This window comes from Aquarana catesbeiana, linkage group LG08 (assembly GCF_042186555.1).
Source record: "Aquarana catesbeiana isolate 2022-GZ linkage group LG08, ASM4218655v1, whole genome shotgun sequence".
Lineage (NCBI taxonomy): Eukaryota > Metazoa > Chordata > Amphibia > Anura > Ranidae > Aquarana > Aquarana catesbeiana.
In genome coordinates this window covers 4,104,780-4,132,164 of record NC_133331.1, presented here as the reverse complement: position 1 = coordinate 4,132,164, position 27,385 = coordinate 4,104,780, and the positions used below count along the sequence as shown (strand labels likewise).

Here is a 27,385-nt window from a genome sequence, read left to right as displayed (position 1 = left end):
AGGGCCACTCTGTGCAAAACCAAACTGCATAAAGGAGGCAAGTATTTGCTAGAAAATACTGTAACCCCTGGAGAATAAAATGGTGGATGTTTCTATTTTTTATTGTGGTAGGATATTTGAACAGCTATTCATCAAATGAAGATTTTTCAAGTCAAAAAAAAAACAAACAAAAAAAAAAGAGCCCAAATTTTATATCATTTTTTTTTGGTACAATATAAAAGATGAGGTTGCATAGAGTAAATAGATACCAAACACATCAAGTCTTAAAGCGGTAATAAACTGCATAAAAAAAAAAAAAAAAAAAAAAAAAAAGTCTGCCCTGCAGGTTAACCCCTTCAATACCGGGGGGCACGTATACACCTTCCCGCCCAGACCATTTTCAGCTTTCAGCGCTGTCGCACTTTGAATGACAATTACGCGGTCATACAACACTGTACACAAACTACATTGTTATCATTTTCTTCCCACAAATGGAGTTTTCTTTTGGTGGTATTTCCTCACCTCTGGGGGGGTTTTTATTTTCTGCTAAACAAATAAACTTTGTAAATAATTAAGTCTTCTTCACTGATGGGGCTGCACTGACAGGCACTGATAGGTACACATAGGCGGCACTGATAGGCATGGATGGGCACTGATAGGTGGCACTGATGTACATCACTGATTGGCAGGCATCAATTGTGGGCATTGATTGGTGGCCATGGGTGGCATACCTGGACGTGACTAGTGGTGGGCATCCCATGTGGCATACCTGGTGGTGACTAGTGGTGGGCATCCCATGTGGCATACCTGGTGGTGACTAGTGGTGGGCATCCCTGGTGGTCCTGGGTGGGCATCCACCAGGTGAGGAGTACAAAGACAAGTGTGTCTTGTCTACAGTCAAGCATGGTGGTGGGGGTGTCATGGTCTGGGGCTGCATGAGTGCTGCCGGCACTGGAGGGCTACAGATCATTGAGGGAACCATGAATGCCAACATGTACTGTGACATACTGAAGCAGAGCATGATCCCCTCCCTTCAGAGACTGGACCGCAGGGCAGTATTCCAACATGATAACGACCCTATTTTCACTTAGGGGTGTACTGACTTTTGTTGCCAGTGGTTTAGACATTAATGGCTGTGTGTTGAGTTATTTTGAGGGGACAGCAAATTTACACTGTTATACAAGCTGTACACTCACTACTTTACATTGTAGACAAGTGTCATTTCTTCAGTGTTGTCACATGAAAAGATAGAAGAAAAGATTTACACAAATGTCACTGAGGGGTGTACTTACTTTTCTGAGATAAAATACATATATTTTATTTATTATGTTGATATGTACGTATGTAGCTATGGGGTGTGTCCGTTGATACGTATGCAAGCATGTTGCTTGTATGTCGATATGAATATATACGGGGGGGGGGGGGGGGGGGAATGAAAAAATGGATTTTTAAAACAGCTTACCTGTAAAATCCATTTCTTGGAGTACATCACGGGACACGGAGCACCATAGTAATGACTACCTGGGTTTATATGCTACCTTTAGGTGATTGGACACTGGCAACCAATAGTAAGAAGGTTCCTCCCATATAACCCCTCCCATACAGGAAGTACCTTGTTTTTTTTAAGCAAGCGATGACGATCCCAGAAAAAGAGGGGAGGGACCTCTGTGTCCCGTGATGTACCAGTAAAAAGGATTTTACTGGTAAGCCGTTTTAAAAATCCATTTTTCTTTATTGTACATCACGGGACACAGAGCACCATAGTAATGACTATGTGGGATGTCCTAAAGCAATGCCTTTGAGGGGAGGGAACACACCAAACCCCCTTTATTTTAGGCTCCAAATTATAAAAGCTGCTTGCAGCACGCTCTGGCCAAAAACTGTCTCCTTTTGAGATCTAACATCCAATCGGTAAAACCTGGTGAATGTATGAACCAAAGACCAAGCGGCCGCTTTGCAAACCTGAGCCAATCGACACCTGTTGGCGTACTGCCCATGATGTACTAATTCCTCTGGTAGAGTGAGCCTTGAGATATCGAGGTGGAACCTTGTGTTTCAACTCATAGGCTTGGATACTGACCCGACGAATCCACCTAGAGATTGTAGAACTAGCTGCTGCCTGTCCTTAGGACCCTCGGGCAGAACAAAAAAAAAGTAGTCAGATTTCCGAAAAGGGGCTGACATATCCAAGTTAACCTTGACAGCTCTCACCACATCCAGTGAATGGAGCAATCTTTCCTCCTTAGATTTAGGGTTAGGAAAGAAGGAAGGTAAAACGATATCCTGATTTAAGTGAAAAACTCCGGACGGGGTCGCATTACCACCTTGTCCTGATGAACAAACAGAAAAGGTTTCTCAAAAGAAAGGGCGGCCAACTCCGAGACCCTTCTTGCTGAGGTTATAGCCACCAAAAAAAAACTATTTCCTAGTCAGTAGGATCAAAGGAATACGCTTAATAGGCTCAAAGGGTTGACTCTGTAGAGCTGAAAGCACTAAGTTCAAGTCCCATGGGCACAAGGGCGGTCTAATTGGTGGCCTTAAATGTAGTACTCCCTTGATAAAAGGTTCATACCAACGAATGAGACGCAATTGGCCTCTGGAAAAAAAAAACGATAAGGCCGAAATCTGTCCTTTAATGGTTTCTAAGGACAAGTTTAACCACTTCAATATCGGGCACTTAGACACCTTCCCGCCCAGGCCAATTTTCAGCTTTCAGCGCTGTCACAATCTGAAGGAAAATTGCGCGGTCCTGCTACACTGTACCCAAACAATTTTTTTATAATTTTTTCCTTACGAATAGAGATTTCTTTTGGTGGTATTTGATCACCTCTGCGGGTTTTATTTTTTGCGCAACAAATAAAAAAAGACCGAAAATTTTGAAAAAAAACAAAGTTTTTCTTTGTTTCTGTTAAAATTTTTTGTAAATAAGTACGTTTTCTTCTTCAATGATGGGCACTGATATGGCTGCACGGACTGGCACTGATGAGGTGGCACTGATGAGATGGCACTGACGGGCACCGATGGGTACTTAGGGGTGGCACTAAGGGGTGGCACGGATGGGCACTGACAGGTGGCACTGCAGGGCATCTAGGCAATATTATGTTGCCAATCAGTGCCCATTTGTGGGCACTGATTGGCACATGTGGATGGCCATGGGGTACATACCTGGCCATCCACATGTTGCCCCTTCCCTGGTGGTCCTAGTGGCGATCCCTGGTGGTCCAGTGGGGTCATCTGAGGGGGGGCTGCGCTGATAAACAATCAGCTCAGACCCCCCACTGTCAGGAGAGCTGCCGATCGGCTCTCCTGTACTCGCGTCTGTCAGAAGCGAGTGAGGAAAAGCCGATCAACGGCTCTTTCTATTGACATCGTGATCAGCCGTGATTGGACACGGCTGATCACATGGTAAAGAGCCTCCGCCAGAGGCTCTTTACCAAGATCGGTGGAGCGGTGTGTCAGACTGACACACCGCTCCAACGATCGCCGTGATGCGCAGCCCCGCGGGCACGCGGCGGCATGTTATACTGCTGGACGTCATATGACGCCCAGTCAGGATAATGGAGCCACTTCCCGGACGTCAATCCGCTATAGGCCGGGCGGGAAGTGGTTAAGTCAATTCCTGCTTGCAGGAAGGCAAGAACCCTCCCAATTGTATACTTGCGAGGGTGCCATCTTCTCTTCTCACACCATGAGATGTATGACTTCCAGACTCTATGGTAAATTTTTCTAGACAGTGGCTTCCTACCCTGTTTCCCCGAAAATAAGACCTAGTGTGATTGTCGGTGATGGCTGCAATATAAGCCCCACCCCCCAAATAAGCCCTAGTTAAAGTCCTTGTAGGTCTTATTTTCAGGGTAGGGCTTATTTTCGGGGAAACAGGGTAGCATTTTTCAAAGTAGCCAGAACAGAACCACTGATACCACGGTCTTTTAGTACTCTGGTCTCAATAGCCATGCCATCAAATTCAGCGACCGTAAAGAAGGATGGTATATTGGACCTTGGGACAGTAGGTCTGGGCGGAATGGAAGACACAATGGGTCTCCTACTGCCATCCTCACAATCTGTGAATACCAAGACCTCCTTGGCCACCGTGGGGCCACCAGAATTACTGTTTTCTGCTCCATCTGTATCCTGCGTAACAGGTGCGGCAGCATCTGGATCGGAGGAAAGGCATAAATTAGAGAATACCGATCCCAGGCAACCACCAATGCACCCGTCCCCACGGCAAGTGGATCCCTGGTTCTGGATACAAAGCTGTCCACCTTGGCATTGAACCTGGATGCCTGGAGATCCACTTCTGGTATCCCCCCCAACGCTGGCATATTTGAAGGAAAAAACTTCGGGGTGGAGGGACCATTCCCCTGGCAACAACTGCTGACGACTTAGGTAGTCTGCCTGCCAATTGTCCACCCCCGGAATATAGACTGCCGACAGATATGGCACGTGTCTCTCTGCCCAAGTCAGTATATGATTTCTTTTTGGGTTGCCCAGCTCCGGGTACCCCCTTGGTGGTTGATGTATGCCACCACTGTGGAATTGTCGGACTGGACTCTGACCGGAGACCCCCGCAGCCTGGCCGTCCAGAATATGAGGGCCAAGCGAGCTGCTCTGATTTCCAACAGATTGATTGGTAAGGTTTTTTTCTACCTGGGACCATTTTCCCTGTACGGACGCCTCTTCCAATACTGCTCCCCAGCCGAGACGACTGGCGTCTGAAGTTACCACCTTCCAAGTTACTGGTGGAAAGGACTTCCCATTTTTTAAGTTGCTGGTCTTTGACCACCAAGAGAGGTCCTGTTTTACCTTTGGGGATAGAGATATTGGATGAGCCAAGGTTAGGACAGACTTGTCCCAAGCCTCCAGGATTGTTCTCTGGAAGAACCTGGAGTGAAACTGCACATAAGGAACTGCGCTGAAAGATGACACCATCTTCCCCAGCAGTCTCATGCATAATCGAATTGAGGGTCTTTATATCCTTTAAAACTTTCCTGACCAGCTCCACTATTGAGCCGACCTTCAAGGGGGGTAAAAACACCCTTTCCTGGGTCATATCCAGGATCAAGCCTAGATATGTCAAGATTTGAACTGGATGAAGAGCTGATTTGTCCATATTCAGAATCCAACCCAACCTAGGCATCTCAGAACATGAACTGTAGTTGAAACGTTCTCCATCAGGGTAGAATAGGACTGGTCCTTCAAACAGAAGGTCGTTCAGATATCCTATCACCGATATCTTCTGAGACCTTAGAGAGGCCAATACCGGAGCCAACACCTTTGTGAAGACTCGAGGGGCCGTAGCCAGACCGAACGGTAGTGCTACAAACTGGAAATGACACTCTTCCACTGGGAAGCGTAGAAACCTTTGATGTTGGCCGACAATCGGCACATGAAGGTATGCATCCTTGATGTCTATGGATGCTAAATAGTCCCCTTTTCTTAGAGATGCTATTACTGAACGAACCGATTCCATCTGGAAGGTTCGCACTTTTAGAAAGGAATTGGATGGATTTGAGGTCCAGAATGGGCCTTACTTCCCCATTTGGCTTCGGCACTGAATAGGTTTGAATAAAACCCCTTAAACTTTTCTTTGTGCGGAACCTTGATAATCACCCTTTGCCTTTTTAGATGTTCTAAGGCTAGGAATAGGTTTTTCTTCTTTTGTAGATGCGAAGGAACTCTTGATCTCGATTTGGGGGAAAAAACTATTTTGTAGCCCTGCGTTATAGTGGAGATAACCCACTTGTCCTGCACCCACCCTGCCCAAGCATCTGCGAACCGCCGCAGTCTGCCCCCCCCCCCCCCCCCCACTTGTACTAGTGAGGGCGCCCCTTCACAAGGAGGACTTGGTATTGACCTTATTCGGCTTCTGAGTCCAAGTTCTTTTCTGACCCCCAGGTCTTTTAAAAAGGCAGGTGGTTGAGGCCGTCGATACTTCTTGGGAGAAGATGCACCTGGCCCAGGAGCGTTCGGAGTCTTAAAGTGGAGTTCCACCCACTTTTACAACTCTTCAGCATCCCTCACTAAACTGTGCACTGTAAATGAATTGGATAGTTTTACATTTTTTTCTTAGCACTTACTGTATACCTGGCCGCGGCCCATCGCATCATTTCCTGTTTGCAATGCCTTCAGGGAAGGGGCGGCAACTTCCTCTGACACTGCCGTTGCTATGGAAACCTGACCTGAAACCTATTAAACTGCTTGTGCTGCACTGAGCATGTGCGAGATCTGCAAGGATGAGATCCCGGAAGAAATACAGTCTGGCTTCAGATGCCCACGGCCTGCTGTAAGTTTATAAAATAACAAAACTACTGCTATAAACTAACAAAACAGACCTTAGTTTACAGACTAACTTTACTAGAATACATTAGGCTTGTGTATTATAGGGGTATTTTTATTGAAAAAGTATAATTTCGGCCGGAACACCACTTTTAAAAAGGAAGGCTGCTTATTCCTTCTTTTCATAGGAAGCAAGGAGCTCTTTCCTCCAGAGATCTTTTGGATATACTTATCCAGATCTTCTCCAAACAAACGTTCCCCATGAAAGGGAAAAGCTGCAAGTAGCCTTTTGCATGGCATCTCGGCTGACCAGTTCTTTAACCACAAAACTCTGTGGAGTAGCACTGAGAGTAGCGCAAAGCGAGACATCTGCTGGATTGAGTCTTTTAATGCGTCTATTGCAAAACACAAAACACGAGGAAGTTCTGTCAATTCATCAGAATATTCCTCCTGAACAGGTAGGTTCCTGACCAGTCTTTTAAAACGGTCCTTCAGGGATTGACAGAACCCAATAGTCGCAACAGCCGGTTGTACTGCTGATCCGGCCACCGCAAAAGGAGGCCTTTAGCAAAGATTCCAGCTTTTTATCTGCTGGGTCTTTAAACCCTTTGGGCATCATCCACTGGACAGGTTAAGCTTTTATTTACTGAAGAAATAGCCGCATCCACCAAAAGGTGTATCCCACCTTTTTTTGAACTTTTCCTCCATCGGGTACAAAAAAGAAACCCTTTTAGGAGGTAAGTATTTTCTGTCTGGATGTTCCCAATCAGCGTAAATCAATTGCTCCAATAATGGATGCACAGGAAACACCTGAGAACCTTGCAGAGGTCGCAAGGATCCCAATGTAGAACAGGAAATTTCTGGCCCTTGTACAGGGGGGGCAACTTCAAACCTGCTCTTACCATTTGGGTTAAAGACTGGATAAACAGCTTTTGGGATTGCAAAGCCGTCAATGGTTCCTCCGAACCCGAGTCCCCCGCTGAGGACTCCTCTGCTTCGGCATCTTTATCCCCCTATGGCCACCTCCTCAAAATCCTCTGCCCATTCAGGATCCAAATCACAAGGACCCAATTGGCTAAAGGAGTCCTGGTGCTCAAGTGACTCAGCACTGGGACCAGGCTCAGGAGAGGGAGATTATTTCGTTTCTTCCATCCCTGTGTTACTAAGGCAATCATACCCGCTATTTTGCCTTCAAGACCAGCGAGAGCTGACGTTAAGTCATCCTTAGTAACATAAGCCGAAGCAGGGATATTGGTGGTGGCCACAATGCCTGGAAAATGCAATGGCTCAGCCAGGCCAAATGCCACAGGTCTTTCAGGGGAGACAGGTGCTGCAACAGCCTGAGGTTGATCTCCTGTTTTTGAAGGAGTCACTTTAACCCTCTGGATTAATCCTGTTCCCTGCACCTCGTTTTCTGGAAGACATGCTTACAAGATTAGAGGAAACTTACAGTTCTATATGGCTGTATACAAAGCCTACTAGAGCCTCCTTACAAAGTTTGCAAATGCCTGACTCACGTGCCCCGCTCCTGGCTCCTCTGAGCCTCAGCGAACAGTCTGACACACGCAGGCGCCTGACTTCCCTATGCGTGCGTCGTCACGTGACGTACGCACGCCCGAGACTTACTGCGCACGCCTGCGGGAAACACGTGGCCGCGATGCCGCCATCCCACGCACTAGAGCGCGCGAAGGAGGGAGCGGGTTGCAGGCGCCGTCTGCACGTGCACGCTACCTGCATGCACGCGCCCCTACGCACGGTCCACAACAGGGAACCTAGTCTGTGCAACCGCTCTCCGGAAACCACACAGTGGACACAAAAGGCACTACAATCTGGCATGCAATCTGGCATAACATTACTTATGTAAATAATGTAATACAAAGGGGCCTCCAAAGGAAGCACTCACCGGTCCTCGCAGCAGAGCCTGAGATAGGCCCAATCTTCCCCTATCACCGCGGGCAATGCCACTGAGGACCTTCAGAGACTGGGTCCCCTTTTGTTTTAGGGTCCACACCCCTGGACCTGTAAAGCACCCTTTAGGTTTCCTTGGGCAAATAAAAGACCAGGAATACCAGATCACAAGGGTCCAGCCTCCATAAGGAAACATTACAGGCAAGACCCCGTTCTTGAACCAGGACTCGGGTACCATCCACTTTAGCATGATATGCCATCTGAATGGATCCGATTAGAACATCCTCACTGGGACATTATCTGAATAAAGAGCTTTCACAGCCGTGACCATCACCTTCAAGACACTGACAAAAAAACTAAAGGTACTTCCTCCTGTATGGGAGGAACCTTCTTACCATTGGTTGCCAGTGTCCAATCACCTAAAGGTAGCATATAAACCCAGATACCCTGTTTCCCCGAAAATAAGACCTAGCGTGATTGTCGGTGATGGCTGCAATATAAGCCCTACCCCCCAAATAAGCCCTACCCTGTTTCCCCGAAAATAAGCCCTACAAGGACTTTAACTAGGGCTTATTTGGGGGGGGTAGGACTTATATTGCAGCCATCACCGACAATCGCGCTAGGTCTTATTTTCGGGGAAACAGGGTAGTCATTACTATGGTGCTCTGTGTCCCGTGATGTACGATAAAGAAAATTATTTTAAATTATTTTTTATTTATTTTATATTGTTTTTTTTTTTTCCTAACACACACTTTTTCTTCCTTTTGCTTTCTTAGCATAGAAGATTAGGGGAACGTGAATACCAAATCTCGCTGCGTCAGTCCGGCACTTACTTGAAGTGATCCTGTAATGATACATTGAAGTCAAACGCGTCCCCCCGATCAGAGAAGCCGATACCGATAAATGCGCTCCTCCCTGGTGGTTTATAAGAAAGAAGCAGTTAAAAACATAACTTTCATTTCTGATAAAATGACCAATTCCATATATCCCTACAGCACCCCTCCCCCCACCCCCACCCCCACCCCCGGCTACCCTTTGATCAAAATTCCTGCAATAAGAACTCTCAGTGTTACTATACAGTCACCAGACCCTTGTTATGTTTTTCCATTAATTATAAAGAATACATTTCATTTCCGTCACAAAGAAATGAAGAAGAACATCCCTTGTGACAGCGAGGGCCGTGACAGGTCCTCTTTATGGAGAGATCTGGAGCCTATTAGACCCCAAATCTCTCCTCTGGCCTCAAAAGCTTCAGACCAAACTGAGATCGGTGTGCACAGATTGTTAGAAGAGGATATTATCACTTTATTACAAATCGGTCGTTTCTCTCACCATTCCCATCTTGAATTCTGAGCACAAAGTAGCGGCTGGAGTCGGTGACGGTTTCCACCGCGATTCCAGGAAATTGGTCTACCGGAGCCTGAGCGAAGAGTTCCCCTGATGGAGAAAATAACCATCAATGTGGACATTTGGATACAGCAAAATTTATACACACACACCACACACACACACACACACACACACACACAGAGAAGACAGCGCCACCCATAGGAAGTACAGGAAAGAAGACTGCAGGGAAGGCAATCTGACACCCGGATGACTGATCACTGTGACCAATCACAGCAGACCACGACATTTGTACACAAAGGATGGCTTTCACTGTGTACTATTGTGTTGATCTCTATGACTGGTCACAGTCATCACATGGTACAGACAGGGCCAATCACAGTCCATCTGTACTGTGTGATTAGCTGTGGCCAATCACAGGAGAGCAACACATAAGTAAACACTGAATGAATCAGTTTTCAGTAAAAATGGTTGCTTAGAACAGTGAAATTCACAAGAATAAGCAATCATGTGTAAGAAAAGGAGAGAAAAAAAAAAAACAAAAAAAAAACCCACACGCTTCCCCATAGGGGTGCAACGGATCGTCATCGATCCGCGATCCAATCCTTGATGGTTGATCCATACGGGACACCCGCGATCCGTGGAGCGCTCTGTGGCCTCGGCCATAGGAAAGGCCGCGGCTTCGGCCTAGCTCCGGAGCGGTGGCCATCTTGGTGCACCCGGCGGCCGTTTAGCACGTGATCGCTCCGTCAAATGACGGAGCGATCACTTGTAACAAACCGGCGTCATGTCATGACGCCGGTTCCTCTCTCCCCTCTGTGTACTGATCTGTACAGTGGAGGGGAGAGATCGGATGGCAGCAGTGCCAATACTCTGCAATGCCCTGCCAATACTCTTCCATACCCTGACAATACTCTGCAACACCCTGCTGCAATGCGCTCACAATACTCTGCAATGCCCTGCTGCAATGCCCTGCCAATACTCTGCAATGCCCTGCCAATACTCTGCAATGCCCTGCCAATACTCTGCAACGCCCTGCCAATACTCTGCAACGCCCTGCCAATACTCTGCAACGCCCTGCCAATACTCTGCAACGCCCTGCCAATACTCTGCAACGCCCTGCCAATACTCTGCAATGCCCTGCCATGCCCTGCCAATATACCCGCCAATACCCTGCAATACTCTGCAACACCCTGCTGCAATGCGCTCACAATACTCTGCAATGCCCTGCTGCAATGCCCTGCCAATACTCTGCAACGCCCTGCCAATACTCTGCAACGCCCTGCCAATACTCTGCAACGCCCTGCCAATACTCTGCAACGCCCTGCCAATACTCTGCAACGCCCTGCCAATACTCTGCAACGCCCTGCCAATACTCTGCAACGCCCTGCCAATACTCTGCAATGCCCTGCCAATACTCTGCAATGCCCTGCCATGCCCTGCCAATATACCCGCCAATACCCTGCAATACTCTGCAACACCCTGCTGCAATGCGCTCACAATACTCTGCAATGCCCTGCTGCAATGCCCTGCCAATACTCTGCAATGCCCTGCCAATACTCTGCAACGCCCTGCCAATACTCTGCAACGCCCTGCCACACCCTGCCAATAGGGAGATTGTGGATATTACAGTGGGGGAGATTTTTTTTTTGTTGATCCAAAAATGATCCAAACCGTGACTCCTGATCCGAGGAACGATCCGAACCGTGAGTTTTTTGATCCGTTGCACCCCTACTTCCCCAGAGTAGTACAGCTTTGGATTACATTTCTCTGGTCACTATTGGTGTCGATTTACTAAAACTGGAGAGCGCAAAATCTGGTGCAGCTGTGCATAGAAACCAATCAGCTTCCAGGTTTTAGACCCCCCCCCCCCCCCGTTCACATTGGCGCAATTTGACATGTCAAATCGCAGCCTATTGCCAGCAACAGCACCGTCCCAATGGGTGCACCAATTTCTAAAAGTAGTTCCTGCACTACTTTTGGGGACTTCGGGGGGAGGGTGATCAAGCGGGGCGATATTAATGGGCATCTGTGCATGAACCTGCAACAGATGTCTTTCAAATCCCCCCCCAGACCTCCCACTGAAATGCACGATTTCAAACCCGCGTTCAGTGTGATTGTAACTTATTGTCAAAGCTTAGCCATTAGCCGACCCGACCGCATATATACACTGCGGCAAGTCGGCTCTATTGCGCAAAATGACGTACCTGTATGGCATTTCGTGCAATATCTACGGCAGGGGGGGGGGGGTTGAGCCAGAGATGCATTTGCGCACAGGGAATGAATCAGCAGGTCCAGCGGACCCGATATCCACCGACCACCAACCCACGATTGTCGTTCCCGGGAGAGGCAGATCACCGTTCTGACAGAGAAGAACATGGGAGGAGATTGTGTGTTTCTGCCAAGCAGGAAAACGGATCTCTGTTCACCCAGACCACCCCCCCCCCCATACACAGTTAGTAAGCACCCCGTAGGGACACATTTAACCCTTTGATCGCCCCTGGTGATAACTCCTTTCCTGCCAGTGTCATTAGTACAGTGACAGTGCATACTTTACCAAAAACATCTAGCAGAATACACATTGGCCTAAATTTATGAAGAAATTTGATTTTTTTTTTTTTTTTACATTTTTTATTGCATATATTTTATAGCAGAAAGTAAAACTTTTTTTTATCAAAATTGTCGGTCTTCTTTTGTTTATAGCGCAATATAAAAAAAAAAAAAACACACCACAACACACACAAACAAAACCCGCAGAGGCGATAAAATACTACCAAAAGGGGGGGGGGGGAAGAAAAAAGGAAGGACATCAATTTTATTGGATACAGAGTCGCACGACCGCGCAATTGTCGGTTAAAAGTAACACGGTGCCGCATTGCAAAACACGGCCTGGTCATCAAGGGGGCAAAACATTCCGGGGCTGAAGTTAGAAGCTGATCGGCTTCCATGCGTGGCTCTACCAGATTTTACACTCGTTTTAGTAAATCAATTCCAATGTGTTAAAAAATAAATAATTATTATATATATATATATATATATATATATATATATATATATATATATATATATATATATATATATATATATATATATATATATATATATATATATATATATATATATATATATATCAAAAACACTTTTGTTTTCCCCCCTTTCATCTACCAAAATAATTAATGACAAACTTGCCATGCCTCTTATTAAATACATTGGACTGTCTACTTCCAAAGGGGCGATTTTGGGGGGGGGGGTTTTATACTGTTCTGGTGTTTTCGGGCCTCAAGAGAGGAGATCGGCCGTCAGTACATCAGGATTGGTGGATTGTGAGATATACAGTGAGGGGAAAAAAGTATTTGATTGGCTGCTGATTTTGTACGTTTGCCCCACTGACAAAGAAACGATCAGTCGGTTTATTATAACAGCGAGAGAACAACAACAAAAATATCCAGAAAAAAAGCGCATTTCAAAAAATGTATAAATTGATTTGCATTTTAATGAGTGAAATAAGTGTTTGGTCGCCTATCAATCAGCAAGATTTCTGGCTCCCAGGTGTTTTCTATACAGGTAATGAGCTGAGATTAGGAGCACTCTTCTCTTCTCTCTCTCTCTTAAAGGGAGTGCTCCTAATCTCAGCTTGTTACCTGTATAAAAGTCACCTGTCCACAGAATCAATCAGATTCCAATCTCTCCAACATGGCCAACACCAAAGATCTGTCCGAGGATGTCAGGGAGAAGATTGTAGACCTACACAAGGCTGGAATGGGCTACAAGACCATCGCCAAGCAGCTTGGTGAGAGGGTGACAACAGTTGGTGGGATTATTCACAAATGGAAGAAATACAAAATAACGATCGATCTCCCTCGGTCTGGAGCTCCATACAAGATCTCACCTCGTGGAGATTCAATGATCATGAGAACGGTGAGGAATCATCTCAGAACTACACGGGAGAATCTTGTCAATGATCTCAGCTGGGACCATAGTCACCAAGAAAACAATCGGTAACACACTACACCGTGATCGACTGAAATCCTGCAGCCCCCGCAAGGTCCCCCTGCTCAGGAAATCACATATACAGGCCCGTCTGAAGATCACTAATGAACATCAAATGATTCCGAGGAGAACTGGGGGAAAGTGTTGTGGTCAGAGGAGACCATCAACTCAACTCATGTTCGGAGGAGGAGGAATGCTGCTTATGACCCCCAAGAACACCATCCCCCACCGTCATACATGGGAGGTCCTATGACCCCAAGAACACCATCCCCCACCGCCATACATGGAGGTCCTATGACCCCAAGAACACCATCCCCCACCGTCATACATGGAGGTCCTATGACCCCAAGAACACCATCCCCCACCGTCATACATGGAGGTCCTATGACCCCAAGAACACCATCCCCCACCATCATACATGGAGGTCCTATAACCCCCAAGAACACCATCCCCCACCATCATACATGGAGGTCCTATGACCCCAAGAACACCATCCCCCACCGTCATACAATGGAGGTCCTATGACCCCAAGAACACCATCCCCTACCGTCATACAATGGAGGTCCTATGACCCCCAAGAACACCATCCCCCACCGTCATACATGGGAGGTGGAAACATTATGTTTTGGGGGCATTTTTCTGCTAAGGGGACAGGACAACTTCACTGCATCAAAGGGATGATGGACGGGGCCATGTACCCTCACATATTGGGTGAGAACCTCCTTTCCATTGCCTACTGATGGGGTTAATGGCTAATTGATTGATGAACTGCTGCCTGGAATGCTTTAAAAAAAATAAATAAATCAGAAGACTCCCTTCAGTGATATATACAGTATCTGACAAAAGTAAGTACACCCCTCAGTGACATTTGTGTAAATCTTTTCTTCTCTCTTTTCATGTGACAACACTGAAGAAATGACACTTTGTCTACAATGTAAAGTAGTGAGTGTACAGCTTGTCCCCTCAAAATAACTCAACACACAGCCATTAATGTCTAAACCGCTGGCAACAAAAGTCAGTACACCCCTAAGTGAAAATCTCCAAATTGGCCCCAAAGTGTCAATATTTTGTGTGGCCACCATTATTTTCCAGCACTGCCTTAACCCTCTTGGGCATGGAGATCACCAGAGCTTCACAGGTTGTCACTGGAGTCCTCTTCCCCTCCTCCATGATGACATCACAGAGCTGGTGGATGTTAGAGACCTTGCGCTCCTCCACCTTCCGTTTGAGGATGTCCCACAGATGATCAATAGGGTTTAGGTCTGGAGACATGCTTGGCCAGTCCATCACCTTTACCCTCAGCTTCTTTAGCAAGGCAGTGGTGGTCTTGGAGGTGTGTTTGGGGTGGTTATCATGTTGGAATACTGCCCTGCGGTCCAGTCTCTGAAGGGAGGGGATCATGCTCTGCTTCAGTATATCACAGTACATGTTGGCATTCATGGTTCCCTCAATGATCTGTAGCCCCCCCAGTGCCGGCAGCACTCATGCAGCCCCAGACCATGACACTCCCACCACCATGCTTGACTGTAGACAAGACACACTTGTCTTTGTCCTCCTCACCTGGTTGCCCCCACACACGCTTGTCACCATCTGAACCAAATACATTTATCTTGGTCTCATCAGACCACAGGACATGGTTCCAGTAATCCATCTCCTTAGTCTGCTTGTCTTCAGCAAACTGTTTGCGGACTTTCTTGTGCATCATCTTTAGAAGAGGCTTCCTTCTGGGACGACAACCATGCAGACCAATTTAATGCAGTGTGCGGCGTATGGTCTGAGCACTGACAGGCTGACCCCCCACCCCTACAACCTCTGCAGCAATGCTGGCAGCACTCATACATCTATTTCCCAAAGACAACCTCTGGATATGACGCTGATCACGTGACCTCAACTTCTTTGGTGGACCATGGCGAGGCCTGTTCTGAGTGGAACCTGTCCTGTTATACCGCTGTATGGTCTTGGCCACCGTGCTGCAGCTCAGTTTCAGGGTCTTGGCAATCTTCTTATAGCCTAGGCCATCTTCATGTAGAGCGACAATTCTTTTTTTTTTTTTTAACCACTTGACGACCGCCTCATGCCGATTTACGTCGGCAAGGTGGCACGGGCAGGCAGAATCACGTACATATACGTAATCTGCTTCCTGCGGGCAGGGGGTCCGATCGGACCCCCCCCCCGGTGCCTGAGGCGGTCGGCTATTGTCCAGCGGCGATCGGAGATGAGGGGGAGACCATCCATTTGTGCCCCCCCCCCCCTCGCGATCGCCGCTGGACAATAGAATAATTTCTCTGCTGCTGTATGCTAAACAGCAGCAAAGGAAATGATGTCATCTCTCCTCGGCTCGGTATTTTCCGTTCCGGCACTGAGGAGAGAAGACTGCAATGTGAGTGCACAAACATTACACACACAGTAGAACATGCCAGGCACACTAAACACCCCGATCCCCCCCCGATCGCCCCCCCCCCCGGTCACACTGACACCAAGCAGTTTTTTGTTTTTTTTTTTTCTGATTACTGCATTGGTGTCAGTTTGTGACAGTTACTGTGTTAGGACAGTTACTGTTAGCCCCCTTTAGGTCTAGGGTACCCCCCTAACCCCCCCTAATAAAAAGTTTTAACCCCTTGATCACCCCCCATCACCAGTGTCACTAAGTGATCATTTTTCTGATCGCTGTATTAGTGTCGCTGGTGACGCTAGTTAGGGAGGTAAATATTTAGGTTCGTCGTCGTTTTATAGTGACAGGGACCCCCATATACTATCTAATAAATGTTTTAACCCCTTGATTGCCCCCTAGTTAACCCTTTCACCACTGATCACCGTATAACTGTTACGGGTGACGCTGGTTAGTTCGTTTATTTTTTATAGTGTCACGTTTATTACCGAATAAAGGTTTAGCCCCCTGATCGCCCGGCGGTGATATGCGTCGCCCCAGGCAGCGTCAGATTAGCGCCAGTACCGCTAATACCCACGCACGCAGCATACGCCTCCCTTAGTGGTATAGTATCTGATCAATATCTGATCCGATCAGATCTATACTAGCGTCCCAGGCATTCCCTCCCACTGCTTGTAAAAGCAGTCTAGAGGCTAATTGGCTGCTAGGATTGCTTTTACATGAAAGCCGACCGCTGGCTGAAAAGAATGATACCAAGATGATACCTAAACCTGCAGGCATCATTCTGGTATAACCAGTCAAAGTCGTGAATGGCGTACCTGAAGACAAAAAAAATGGTTAACAATAAAGCACAGTAAACGGTAAAGTATAAAAAATTGCATACCTGAAAATCAAACATGATAAAACATAATTTTTGATTTCACTCCTCACTGCCTATCACAGTTTCGGAGGCCATGGAATGCCCAGGTGGCACAAAACCCCCCCAAATGACCCCATTTTGGAAAGTAGACACCCCAAGCTATTTGCTGAGAGGTATAGTGAGTATTTTGCAGACCTCACTTTTTGTCACAAAGTGTTGAAAATTGAAAAAAGAAAAAAAAAAAAAAAGTTTTCTTGTCTTTCTTCATTTTCAAAAACAAATGAGAGCTGCAAAATACTCACCATGCCTCTCAGCAAATAGCTTGGGGTGTCTACTTTCCAAAATGGGGTCATTTGGGGGGGTTTTTTGCCACCTGGGCATTCCATGGCCTCCGAAACTGTGATAGGCAGTGAAGAGTGAAATCAAAAATTTACGCCCTTAGAAATCCTGAAGGCGGTGATTGGTTTTCGGGGTCCCGTACGCGGCTAGGCTCCCAAAAAGTCCCACACATGTGGTATCCCCGTACTCAGGAGAAGCAACAGAATGTATTTTGGGGTGCAATTCCACATATGCGCATGGCCTGTGTGAGCAATATATCATTTAGTGACAACTTTTTGTAATTTTTTTTTTTTTTTTGTCATTATTCAATCACTTGGGACAAAAAAAATAAATATTCAATGGGCTCAACATGCCTCTCAGCAATTTCCTTGGGGTGTCTACTTTCCAAAATGGGGTCATTTGGGGGGGTTTTGTACTGCCCTGCCATTTTAGCACCTCAAGAAACGACATAGGCAGTCATAAACTAAAAGCTGTGTAAATTACAGAAAATGTACCCTAGTTTGTAGGCGCTATAACTTTTGCGCAAACCAATAAATATACACTTATTGACATTTTTTTTTACCAAAGACATGTGGCTGAATACATTTTGGCCTAAATGTATGACTAAAATTTAGTTTATTGGAATTTTTTTATAACAAAAAGTAGAAAATATCATTTTTTTTCAAAATTTTCGGTCTTTTTCCGTTTATAGCGCAAAAAATAAAAACGGCAGAGGTGATCAAATACCATCAAAAGAAAGCTCTATTTGTGGGAAGAAAAGGACGCAAATTTCGTTTGGGTACAGCATTGCATGACTGCGCAATTAGCAGTTAAAGCGACGCAGTGCCAAATTGGAAAAAGACCTCTGGTCCTTAGGCAGCATAATGGTCCGGGGCTCAAGTGGTTCAGATCCTCAGAGAGTTCTTTGCCATGAGGTTCCATGTTGTACTTCCAGTGACCAGTATGAGAGAGTGAGAGCGATAACACCAAATTTAACACACCTGCTCCCCATTCACACCTGAGACCTTGTAACACTAAGGAGTCACATGACCCCGGGGGAGGGAAAATGGCTAATTGGGCCCAATTTGGAGATTTTCACTTAGGGGTGTACTGACTTTTGTGAGATACTTTACATACAGCCCCTCCCCCGGTGATATACACACACACAGCCCCTCCCCCGGTGATATTATATACACACAGCCCCTCCCCCGGTGATATTATATACACACAGCCCCTCCCCCGGTGATATACACACACAGCCCCTCCCCCGGTGATATTATATACACACAGCCCCTCCCCCGGTGATATTATATACACACAGCCCCTCCCCCGGTGATATACACACACAGCCCCTCCCCCGGTGATATTATATACACACAGCCCCCCCCCCGGTGATATTATATACACACAGCCCCCCCCCCCCGGTGATATTATATACACACAGCCCCCCCCCCGGTGATATTATATACACACAGCCCCTCCCCCGGAGATATTATATACACACAGCCCCTCCCCCGGTGATATTATATACACACAGCCCCTCCCCCGATGATATATATATACACACAGCCCCTCCCCCGGTGGAGTACCTGTCACCTTGTCCTCCAGTTTGATGAAGGCCACCTTCCCCTTGGATGTCAGTCTCATCCTCCCCGTCCAATCCGGTTCTTCCAACTTCCAGTCCGAGGCCCTGAGAGTACAGACAGGGGGAGTCACCCGGGGGAGGGGGTTATAGTATCAGAGTCCCCTGTGTACCCCGGTTGGAGGAGGGGTGGATATGGAGGGGGGAGGGGTGTTGTAGCCCTGAGCTCCGCCCTAATCTGTATCCCCCTTGGAGGCCTGAGGTGGGTATGGAGGGGTTTTGTAGTACTTGTATCCCAGATAGTAGGATGTGGGTGAGGGGTATGAAGGGGTGTTATAGTACAGAGTCCCCCCCCTCTTCTTTATCCCCGATCATAGGGAGGGGGATTGTAGTACTGAGGTCCCCTCTCCTCTGGTTGGTGGGATTGGGGGGGGGGGGGGGGTGTTGTAGTACAGATGATACCTATGATTGATTGTATGAGGTGGAGGGGTGTTGTAGTACAGAGCCCCCCCCCCCCTCACATTTAGTTCTGGTCATAAGGATGTGGGGGGATGGGTATAAGCTGGAGGGGTGTTGTAGTACGGGGTCCCTCCTGTTGGGGAGAGTATTGTAGTACCTGTAGCCCCGGTTGGGGGGATGGTATGGAGGGGTGTTGTAGTACCTGTAGCCCCGGTTGGGGGTATGGAGGGGTGTTGTAGTTCGGGGCCCCCCGGTTGGGGGAGGAGTATTGTAGTACCTGTAGCCCCGGTTGGGGAGATGTGGGGGATGGGTATGGAGGGGTGTTGTAGTTCGGGGTCCCCCCGGGTGAGGGAGGAGTATTGTAGTACCTGTAGCCCCGGTTGGAGGCCCGGGGTGGGATCCGGTACACACTGATCTCCGGTTTCACACACAGTACGGACTCGTACTCCGCCTCCGCCGCCATCTTCACTCCGCCCGACCGATCAGCTGACAGACCGACTTCCGCCCGTCACCATGGAGACCACATCCGGGGAGCCGACCAATCAGAGCCCGGGGACGTCACGTGACTCCGAGGAACGTCATGGCGCCATTTCTGAAAAAGTGAGGAGAGAACTCCGCCCCAACCCGCCCACACCCCGCCCCCCATATACAGAGCGTCGGACACTTTCCTGACCTGTGTGAGAAACTTCTGATGTCAGCTGTCTCCTCATCACCGATCATCTCCTGTACTATGTCTGCAGTCTCTGATCATCTCCTGTATTATGTCTGCAGTCTCTGATCATCTCCTGTACTATGTCTGCAGTCTCTGATCATCTCCTGTATTATGTCTGCAGTCTCTGATCATCTCCTGTATTATGTCTGCAGTCTCTGATCATCTCCTGTATTATGTCTGCAGTCTCTGATCATCTCCTGTACTATGTCTGCAGTCTCTGATCATCTCCTGTACTATGTCTGCAGTCTCTGATCATCTCCTGTACTATGTCTGCAGTCTCTGATCATCTCCTGTACTATGTCTGCAGTCTCTGATCATCTCCTGTACTATGTCTGCAGTCTCTGATCATCTCCTGTACTATGTCTGCAGTCTCTGATCATCTCCTGTATTATGTCTGCAGTCTCTGATCGTCTCCTGTACCATGTCTGCAGTCTCTGATCATCTCCTGTATTATGTCTGCAGTCTCTGATCATCTCCTGTACTATGTCTGCAGTCTCTGATCATCTCCTGTATCATGTCTGCAGTCTCTGATCATCTCCTGTATTATGTCTGCAGTCTCTGATCATCTCCTGTACTATGTCTGCAGTCTCTGATCGTCTCCTGTATTATGTCTGCAGTCTCTGATCGTCTCCTGTACTATGTCTGCAGTCTCTGATCGTCTCCTGTATCATGTCTGCAGTCTCTGATCGTCTCCTGTATCATGTCTGCAGTCTCTGATCGTCTCCTGTATCATGTCTGCAGTCTCTGATCGTCTCCTGTATCATGTCTGCAGTCTCTGATCATCTCCTGTACTATGTCTGCAGTCTCTGATCATCTCCTGTATTATGTCTGCAGTCTCTGATCATCTCCTGTATCATGTCTGCAGTCTCTGATCGTCTCTGTATCATGTCTGCAGTCTCTGATCATCTCCTGTACTATGTCTGCAGTCTTTGATCATCTCCTGTATTATGTCTGCAGTCTCTGATCATCTCTTGTACTAATGTCTGCAGTCTCTGACCATCTCCTGTATTATGTCTGCAGTCTGATCATCTCCTGTATTATGTCTGCAGTCTCTGATCATCTCCTGTATTATGTCTGCAGTCTCTGATCATCTCCTGTATTATGTCTGCAGTCTTTGATCATCTCCTGTATTATGTCTGCAGTCTCTGATCATCTCTTGTACTATGTCTGCAGTCTCTGACCATCTCCTGTATTATGTCTGCAGTCTGATCATCTCCTGTATTATGTCTGCAGTCTCTGATCATCTCCTGTATTATGTCTGCAGTCTCTGATCATCTCCTGTATTATGTCTGCAGTCTCTGATCATCTCCTGTATTATGTCTGCAGTCTCTGATCATCTCCTGTATTATGTCTGCAGTCTCTGATCATCTCCTGTACTATGTCTGCAGTCTCTGATCATCTCCTGTATTATGTCTGCAGTCTCTGATCATCTCCTGTATTATGTCTGCAGTCTCTGATCATCTCCTGTACTATGTCTGCAGTCTCTGATCATCTCCTGTACTGTCTGCAGTCTCTGACCGTCTCCTGTATTATGTCTGCAGTCTCTGATCGTCTCCTGTATTATGTCTGCAGTCTCTGATCGTCTCCTGTATTATGTCTGCAGTCTCTGATCATCTCCTGTATTATGTCTGCAGTCTCTGATCATCTCCTGTATCATGTCTGCAGTCTCTGATCATCTCCTGTATCATGTCTGCAGTCTCTGATCATCTCCTGTACTATGTCTGCAGTCTCTGATCATCTCCTGTATCATGTCTGCAGTCTCTGATCATCTCCTGTACTATGTCTGCAGTCTCTGATCATCTCCTGTATTATGTCTGCAGTCTCTGATCATCTCCTGTACTATGTCTGCAGTCTCTGATCATCTCCTGTATTATGTCTGCAGTCTCTGATCATCTCCTGTACTATGTCTGCAGTCTCTGATCATCTCCTGTATTATGTCTGCAGTCTCTGATCATCTCCTGTATTATGTTTGCAGTCTCTGATCATCTCCTGTATTATGTCTGCAGTCTCTGATCATCTCCTGTATCATGTCTGCAGTCTCTGATCATCTCCTGTACTATGTCTGCAGTCTCTGATCATCTCCTGTATTATGTCTGCAGTCTCTGATCATCTCCTGTACTATGTCTGCAGTCTCTGATCATCTCCTGTATTATGTCTGCAGTCTCTGATCATCTCCTGTATTATGTCTGCAGTCTCTGATCATCTCCTGTATTATGTCTGCAGTCTCTGATCATCTCCTGTACTATGTCTGCAGTCTCTGATCATCTCCTGTACTATGTCTGCAGTCTCTGATCATCTCCTGTACTATGTCTGCAGTCTCTGATCATCTCCTGTACTATGTCTGCAGTCTCTGATCATCTCCTGTACTATGTCTGCAATCTCTGATCATCTCCTGTATTATGTCTGCAGTCTCTGATCATCTCCTGTACTATGTCTGCAGTCTCTGATCATCTCCTGTACTATGTCTGCAGTCTCTGATCATCTCCTGTACTATGTCTGCAGTCTCTGAGGAGGAGTCTGAGAGGAGTGAAGAGCGGGAGCCTCCGGGACGGATGGACTATGGAGAAGAGAATGTTGGATGAGATCAGAGCCGCTGGAGTCCGGAGAGGAGCGTCTGATTGGACGATGCACGGTGCACCAGAGGGGAGGTGAGGGACAGCACCACCAGGTTAGTCTGAGGGGGGAGGGGTCACTGATGTAAGGGCGGAGGGACTACAATAAGGGGGCGGGGTCACTCTGCAAAAGGTGATCCGTGTTCCCCCCATATCAGAGTTCCCAGCTTTCCCCCTTCAATCTGTGTTCTCAGAGTTCCCCTTTACAATGTAAGCGGAATCTCTATGGACTCTGATTTGGGGGGGCGGGGGTGGGGTTCTGGTGACTAAAGACCCCCTTACATCAGAGTTCCTCCTTGCACTGTAAGGGGGAACTCTGCAGACTCTGCTGTAAGGGGGGGCTCTACTGTAAGGGGAGGGACTCTGCTGTAAGGGGAGGGACTCTGCTGTAAGGGAGGGGGGACTCTGCTGTAAGGGGAGGGACTCTGCTGTAAGAGGGGGGGGCTCTGCTGTAAGGGAGGGAGACTCTGCTGTAAGGGGAGGGACTCTGCTGTAAGGGGGGGGGGCTCTGCTGTAAGGGGGGGGGCTCTGCTGTAAGGGAGGGGGGACTCTGCTGTAAGGGAGGGGGGACTCTGCTGTAAGGGGAGGGACTCTGCTGTAAGGGAGGGGGACTCTGCTGTAAGGGAGGGGGGACTGTGCTGTAAGGGAGGGGGGACTCTGCTGTAAGGGGAGGGACTCTGCTGTAAGGGGGGGCTCTGCTGTAAGGGAGGGGGGACTCTGCTGTAAGGGGAGGGACTCTGCTGTAAGGGGGGGGGCTCTGCTGTAAGGGAGGGGGGACTCTGCTGTAAGGGGAGGGACTCTGCTGTAAGGGAGGGGGGACTGTGCTGTAAGGGAGGGGGGACTCTGCTGTAAGGGGAGGGACTCTGCTGTAAGGGGGGGGGCTCTGCTGTAAGGGGAGGGACTCTGCTGTAAGGGAGGGGGACTCTGCTGTAAGGGAGGGGGGACTCTGCTGTAAGGGGAGGAACTCTGCTGTAAGGGAGGGGGACTCTGCTGTAAGGGAGGGGGGACTCTGCTGTAAGGGAGGGGGGACTCTGCTGTAAGGGGAGGGACTCTGCTGTAAGGGAGGGGGACTCTGCTGTAAGGGAGGGGGACTGTGCTGTAATGGAGGGGGGACTCTGCTGTAAGGGGAGGGACTCTGCTGTAAGGGGGGGCTCTGCTGTAAGGGAGGGGGGACTCTGCTGTAAGGGGAGGGACTCTGCTGTAAGGGGGGGGGCTCTGCTGTAAGGGAGGGGGGACTCTGCTGTAAGGGGAGGGACTCTGCTGTAAGGGAGGGGGGACTGTGCTGTAAGGGAGGGGGGACTCTGCTGTAAGGGGAGGGACTCTGCTGTAAGGGGGGGGCTCTGCTGTAAGGGAGGGGGGACTCTGCTGTAAGGGAGGGGGGACTCTGCTGTAAGGGGAGGGGGGACTCTGCTGTAAGGGGAGGGACTCTGCTGTAAGGGAGGGGGACTCTGCTGTAAGGGAGGGGGGACTCTGCTGTAAGGGGAGGGACTCTGCTGTAAGGGAGGGGGGACTCTGCTGTAAGGGAGGGGGGACTCTGCTGTAAGGGGGGGGCTCTGCTGTAAGGGAGGGGGGACTCTGCTGTAAGGGGAGGGACCTCTGCTGTAAGGGGGGGGGACTCTACTGTAAGGGGAGGGACTCTGCTGTAAGGGGAGGGACTCTGCTGTAAGGGAGGGGGACTCTGCTGTAAGGGGAGGGACTCTGCTGTAAGGGAGGGGGGACTCTGCTGTAAGGGGAGGGACTCTGCTGTAAGGAAGGGGGACTCTGCTGTAAGGGGGAGGCTCTGCTGTAAGAGGGGGGGACTCTGCTGTAAGGGGAGGGACTCTGCTGTAAGGGGAGGGACTCTGCTGTAAGGGGGGGAAGAAAAGTCAACTTTTTTTTTGAACATTAATACAACAATACCCAATTTTTGGTAAAATAGAAAAGGTGATGTTATGCTGAGTAAATAGACACCCAACACGTCACGCTTTAAAATTGCACGCTGCGTCTGTACAACCGCGACAAGCCGTGTTCATTTTTCCATTGGTAGGCGACGCTTTAACCGCTTCACCCCGGAAGATTTGGCTGCTGAATGACCGGCGCCATTTTTTGCGATTCGGCACTGCGTCTCTTTATAGTGGGGGTTCCACCCAAAAAAACAAAAATACCTCAAAAATTCTAAAACAAAAAACAAAAAAACATTTGGATATTTTTTTTTATTTTTTTTTTACTTACCTCTAAATGCCTGTTGCTAGGGGGTCCCTCGTAGTCTGCCTCTTCCAGTGCCTGGGCTGGTGACATCACTTCCCCCTCGGCACAGGAAGGGCTCCGCTCTGCTCCCTCCCCTCCTGTCAATCATCTGGGACCCATTACAGGTCCCAGGTGATTGAGCGGCCAATCACGGTGCGCGGCGCTGCTCGCACATGCGCAGTGGGTGCCAGGCTGTGAAGCCACAGCCTGGCGCCCACAGTTGAAATGCCGACGAGCGGAGGGGGGGGGGGGGGGTTTCGATCCCCCCGCATCGCTGGACCCTGGGACAGGTAAGTGTCCAATTAAAAGTCAGCAGCTGCAGTATTTGTAGCTGCTGACTTTTATTCTTTTTTTGTGACGGCCCCCCCCTGGGTGGAACTCCTCTTTAACTGACAATTGCGCGGTTGTGCGACGTTGTACCCAAACAAAATTGATGTCCTTTTTTCCCCACAAATAGAGCTTTTCTTTTTGGTGATATTTGATCATCTCTGCGTTTTTTTTTTTTTTTTTTACTCTATAAACAAAAAAAAAGTGACAATTCTATAAAAAAACACAATATTTTGTACTTTTTGCTATAATAAATATCCCCAATTTAAAAAAAAACACATTTTTTTCCCTCAGTTTAGGTCGATATTCATATTCTTCTACATTTTTTTTTTTGGTAATAAAAATTGCAATAAATTTATATTGATTGGTTTGCGCAAAAGTTATATCGTCTACAAAACGGGAAAGATTTATAGCATTTTTATTATAATTTTTTTTTATAATCCTGAACACCTTGAGGACCCAACCCACTCACCCCTAACACCCCGAGGGCCCACCCCCCTCACTCCTAACACCCGAGGGCCCACCCCCCTCACTCCTAACACCCCGAGGGCCCACCCCCCTCACCCCTAACACCCCGAGGGCCCACCCCCCTCACCCCTAACACCCCGAGGGCCCACCCCCCTCACCCACACACCTTGAGGACCCAACCCCCTCACCCCTAACACCCCGAGGGCTCACCCCCCTCACCCCACACACCCCGAGGGCTCACCCCCTCACCCCACACACCCCGAGGGCTCACCCCCCTCACCCCACACACCCCGAGGCCCACCCCCCTCACCCCACACACCCCGAGGCCCACCCCCCTCACTCCTAACACCCCGAGGGCCCACCCCCTCACTCCTAACACCCCGAGGGCCCACCCCCCTCACCCCTAACACCCCGAGGGCCCACCCCCCTCACCCCTAACACCCCGAGGGCCCACCCCCCTCACCCCTAAACACCCCGAGGGCCCACCCCCCTCACCCCTAACACCCCGAGGACCCACCCCCCTCACCCCTAACACCCCGAGGGCCCACCCCCTCACCCCTAACACCCCGAGGGCCACCCCCCTCACCCCTAACACCCCGAGGGCCCAACCCCCTCACCCCTAACACCCCGAGGGCCCACCCCCTCACCCCTAACACCCGAGGGCCCACCCCCCTCACCCCTAACACCCGAGGACCACCCCCTCACCCCTAACACCCCGAGGGCCCACCCCCCTCACCCCTAACACTCCGAGGACCCACCCCCCTCACCCTAACACCCCGAGGGCCCACCCCCCTCACCCCTAACACTCCGAGGGCTCACCCCACACACCTTGAGACCCACCCCCTCACCCCTAACACCCCGAGGGCCCACCCCCCTCACCCCTAACACCCCGAGGGCTCACCCCACACACCTTGAGGACCACCCCCCTCACCCTAACACCCCGAGGGCCCACCCCCCTCACCCTCAACACCCCGAGGGCCCACCCCCCTCACCCCTAACACCCCGAGGGCTCACCCCACACACCTTGAGGACCCACCCCCTCACCCCTAACACCCCGAGGGCTCACCCCCAACACCCCGAGGGCCCACCCCCCTCACCCCCAACACCCCGAGGGCTCACCCCCTCACCCCTAACACTCCGAGGGCTCACCCCTAACACCCCGAGGGCTCACCCCCCTCACCCCACACACCTTGAGGACCCACCCCCCTCCCCCCCCCGAGGACCCGTCCCCCTCACCCCGAGCACCTCGAGGACCCCATCCCCTCTCACTGCCTGTAAAAGCAAGCATACGGCTAAACAGACGCTATGGCGGGATTACATTGGAGGGAATCACCAGCAGAAAACAAAGTTATGTGGATGATGCCGGCAGCTGCACCCGTCACCCCGATATCTCCACTGAAAGTCCAGGGCGTCATATGACAGCCACCCGGGGAAGTGATTAATAATAATATTATGTATTTCATTTTTTAATTATTAATTTTTAATTTGCAGGAGCCAATCAGAGGAGTTGTGTGCCAATATGATGATAGAGAACATGCGGATAGGAGGAGAGAACAGAGTGATGCTGGCTATGAAATGTTCCCAGATACCTGCAGCAGGATTCCTGTTATCAGCACACAACAGGTCAGTAGAGATCCACATCAGTGTCAGGATGGGGGGGGGGGTCATGCAATATTACTGCTGGGGGAGTATGGGTGTAATATTCCTGCTTGGGGGGGGGGAGTATGGGTGTAATATTCCTGCTGGGGGAGTATGGGTGTAATATTCCTGCTGGGGGGGGGGGGGGGGAGTATGGGTGTAATATTCATGTTGGGGGGTGTCGGTGTAATATTCCTGCTGGGGGGGGTATGGGTGTAATATTCATGTTGGGGGGAGTATGGGTATAATATTCATGTTGGGGGGTGTCGGTGTAATATTCCTGCTGGGGGGGTAT

General features: G+C 49.0%; 2 protein-coding genes across 2 annotated transcripts in view; both read right to left on the bottom strand.

Moving 5' to 3' along the window:
• The window catches only part of LOC141105550 (adaptin ear-binding coat-associated protein 1-like), a gene marked incomplete in the record, with an annotated part of 35,537 nt that extends 15,904 nt beyond the window's left edge, over positions 1-19,633 (bottom strand). Inside the window, 4 exon segments of the mRNA XM_073595441.1 lie at positions 8,997-9,078; positions 9,496-9,600; positions 18,656-18,756; positions 19,476-19,633. Coding sequence (XP_073451542.1) covers positions 8,997-9,078; positions 9,496-9,600; positions 18,656-18,756; positions 19,476-19,570 — 383 coding nt within the window.
• Positions 1-27,385, bottom strand: part of LPCAT3 (lysophosphatidylcholine acyltransferase 3) — a 173,708-nt gene that overhangs the window by 140,065 nt on the left and 6,258 nt on the right.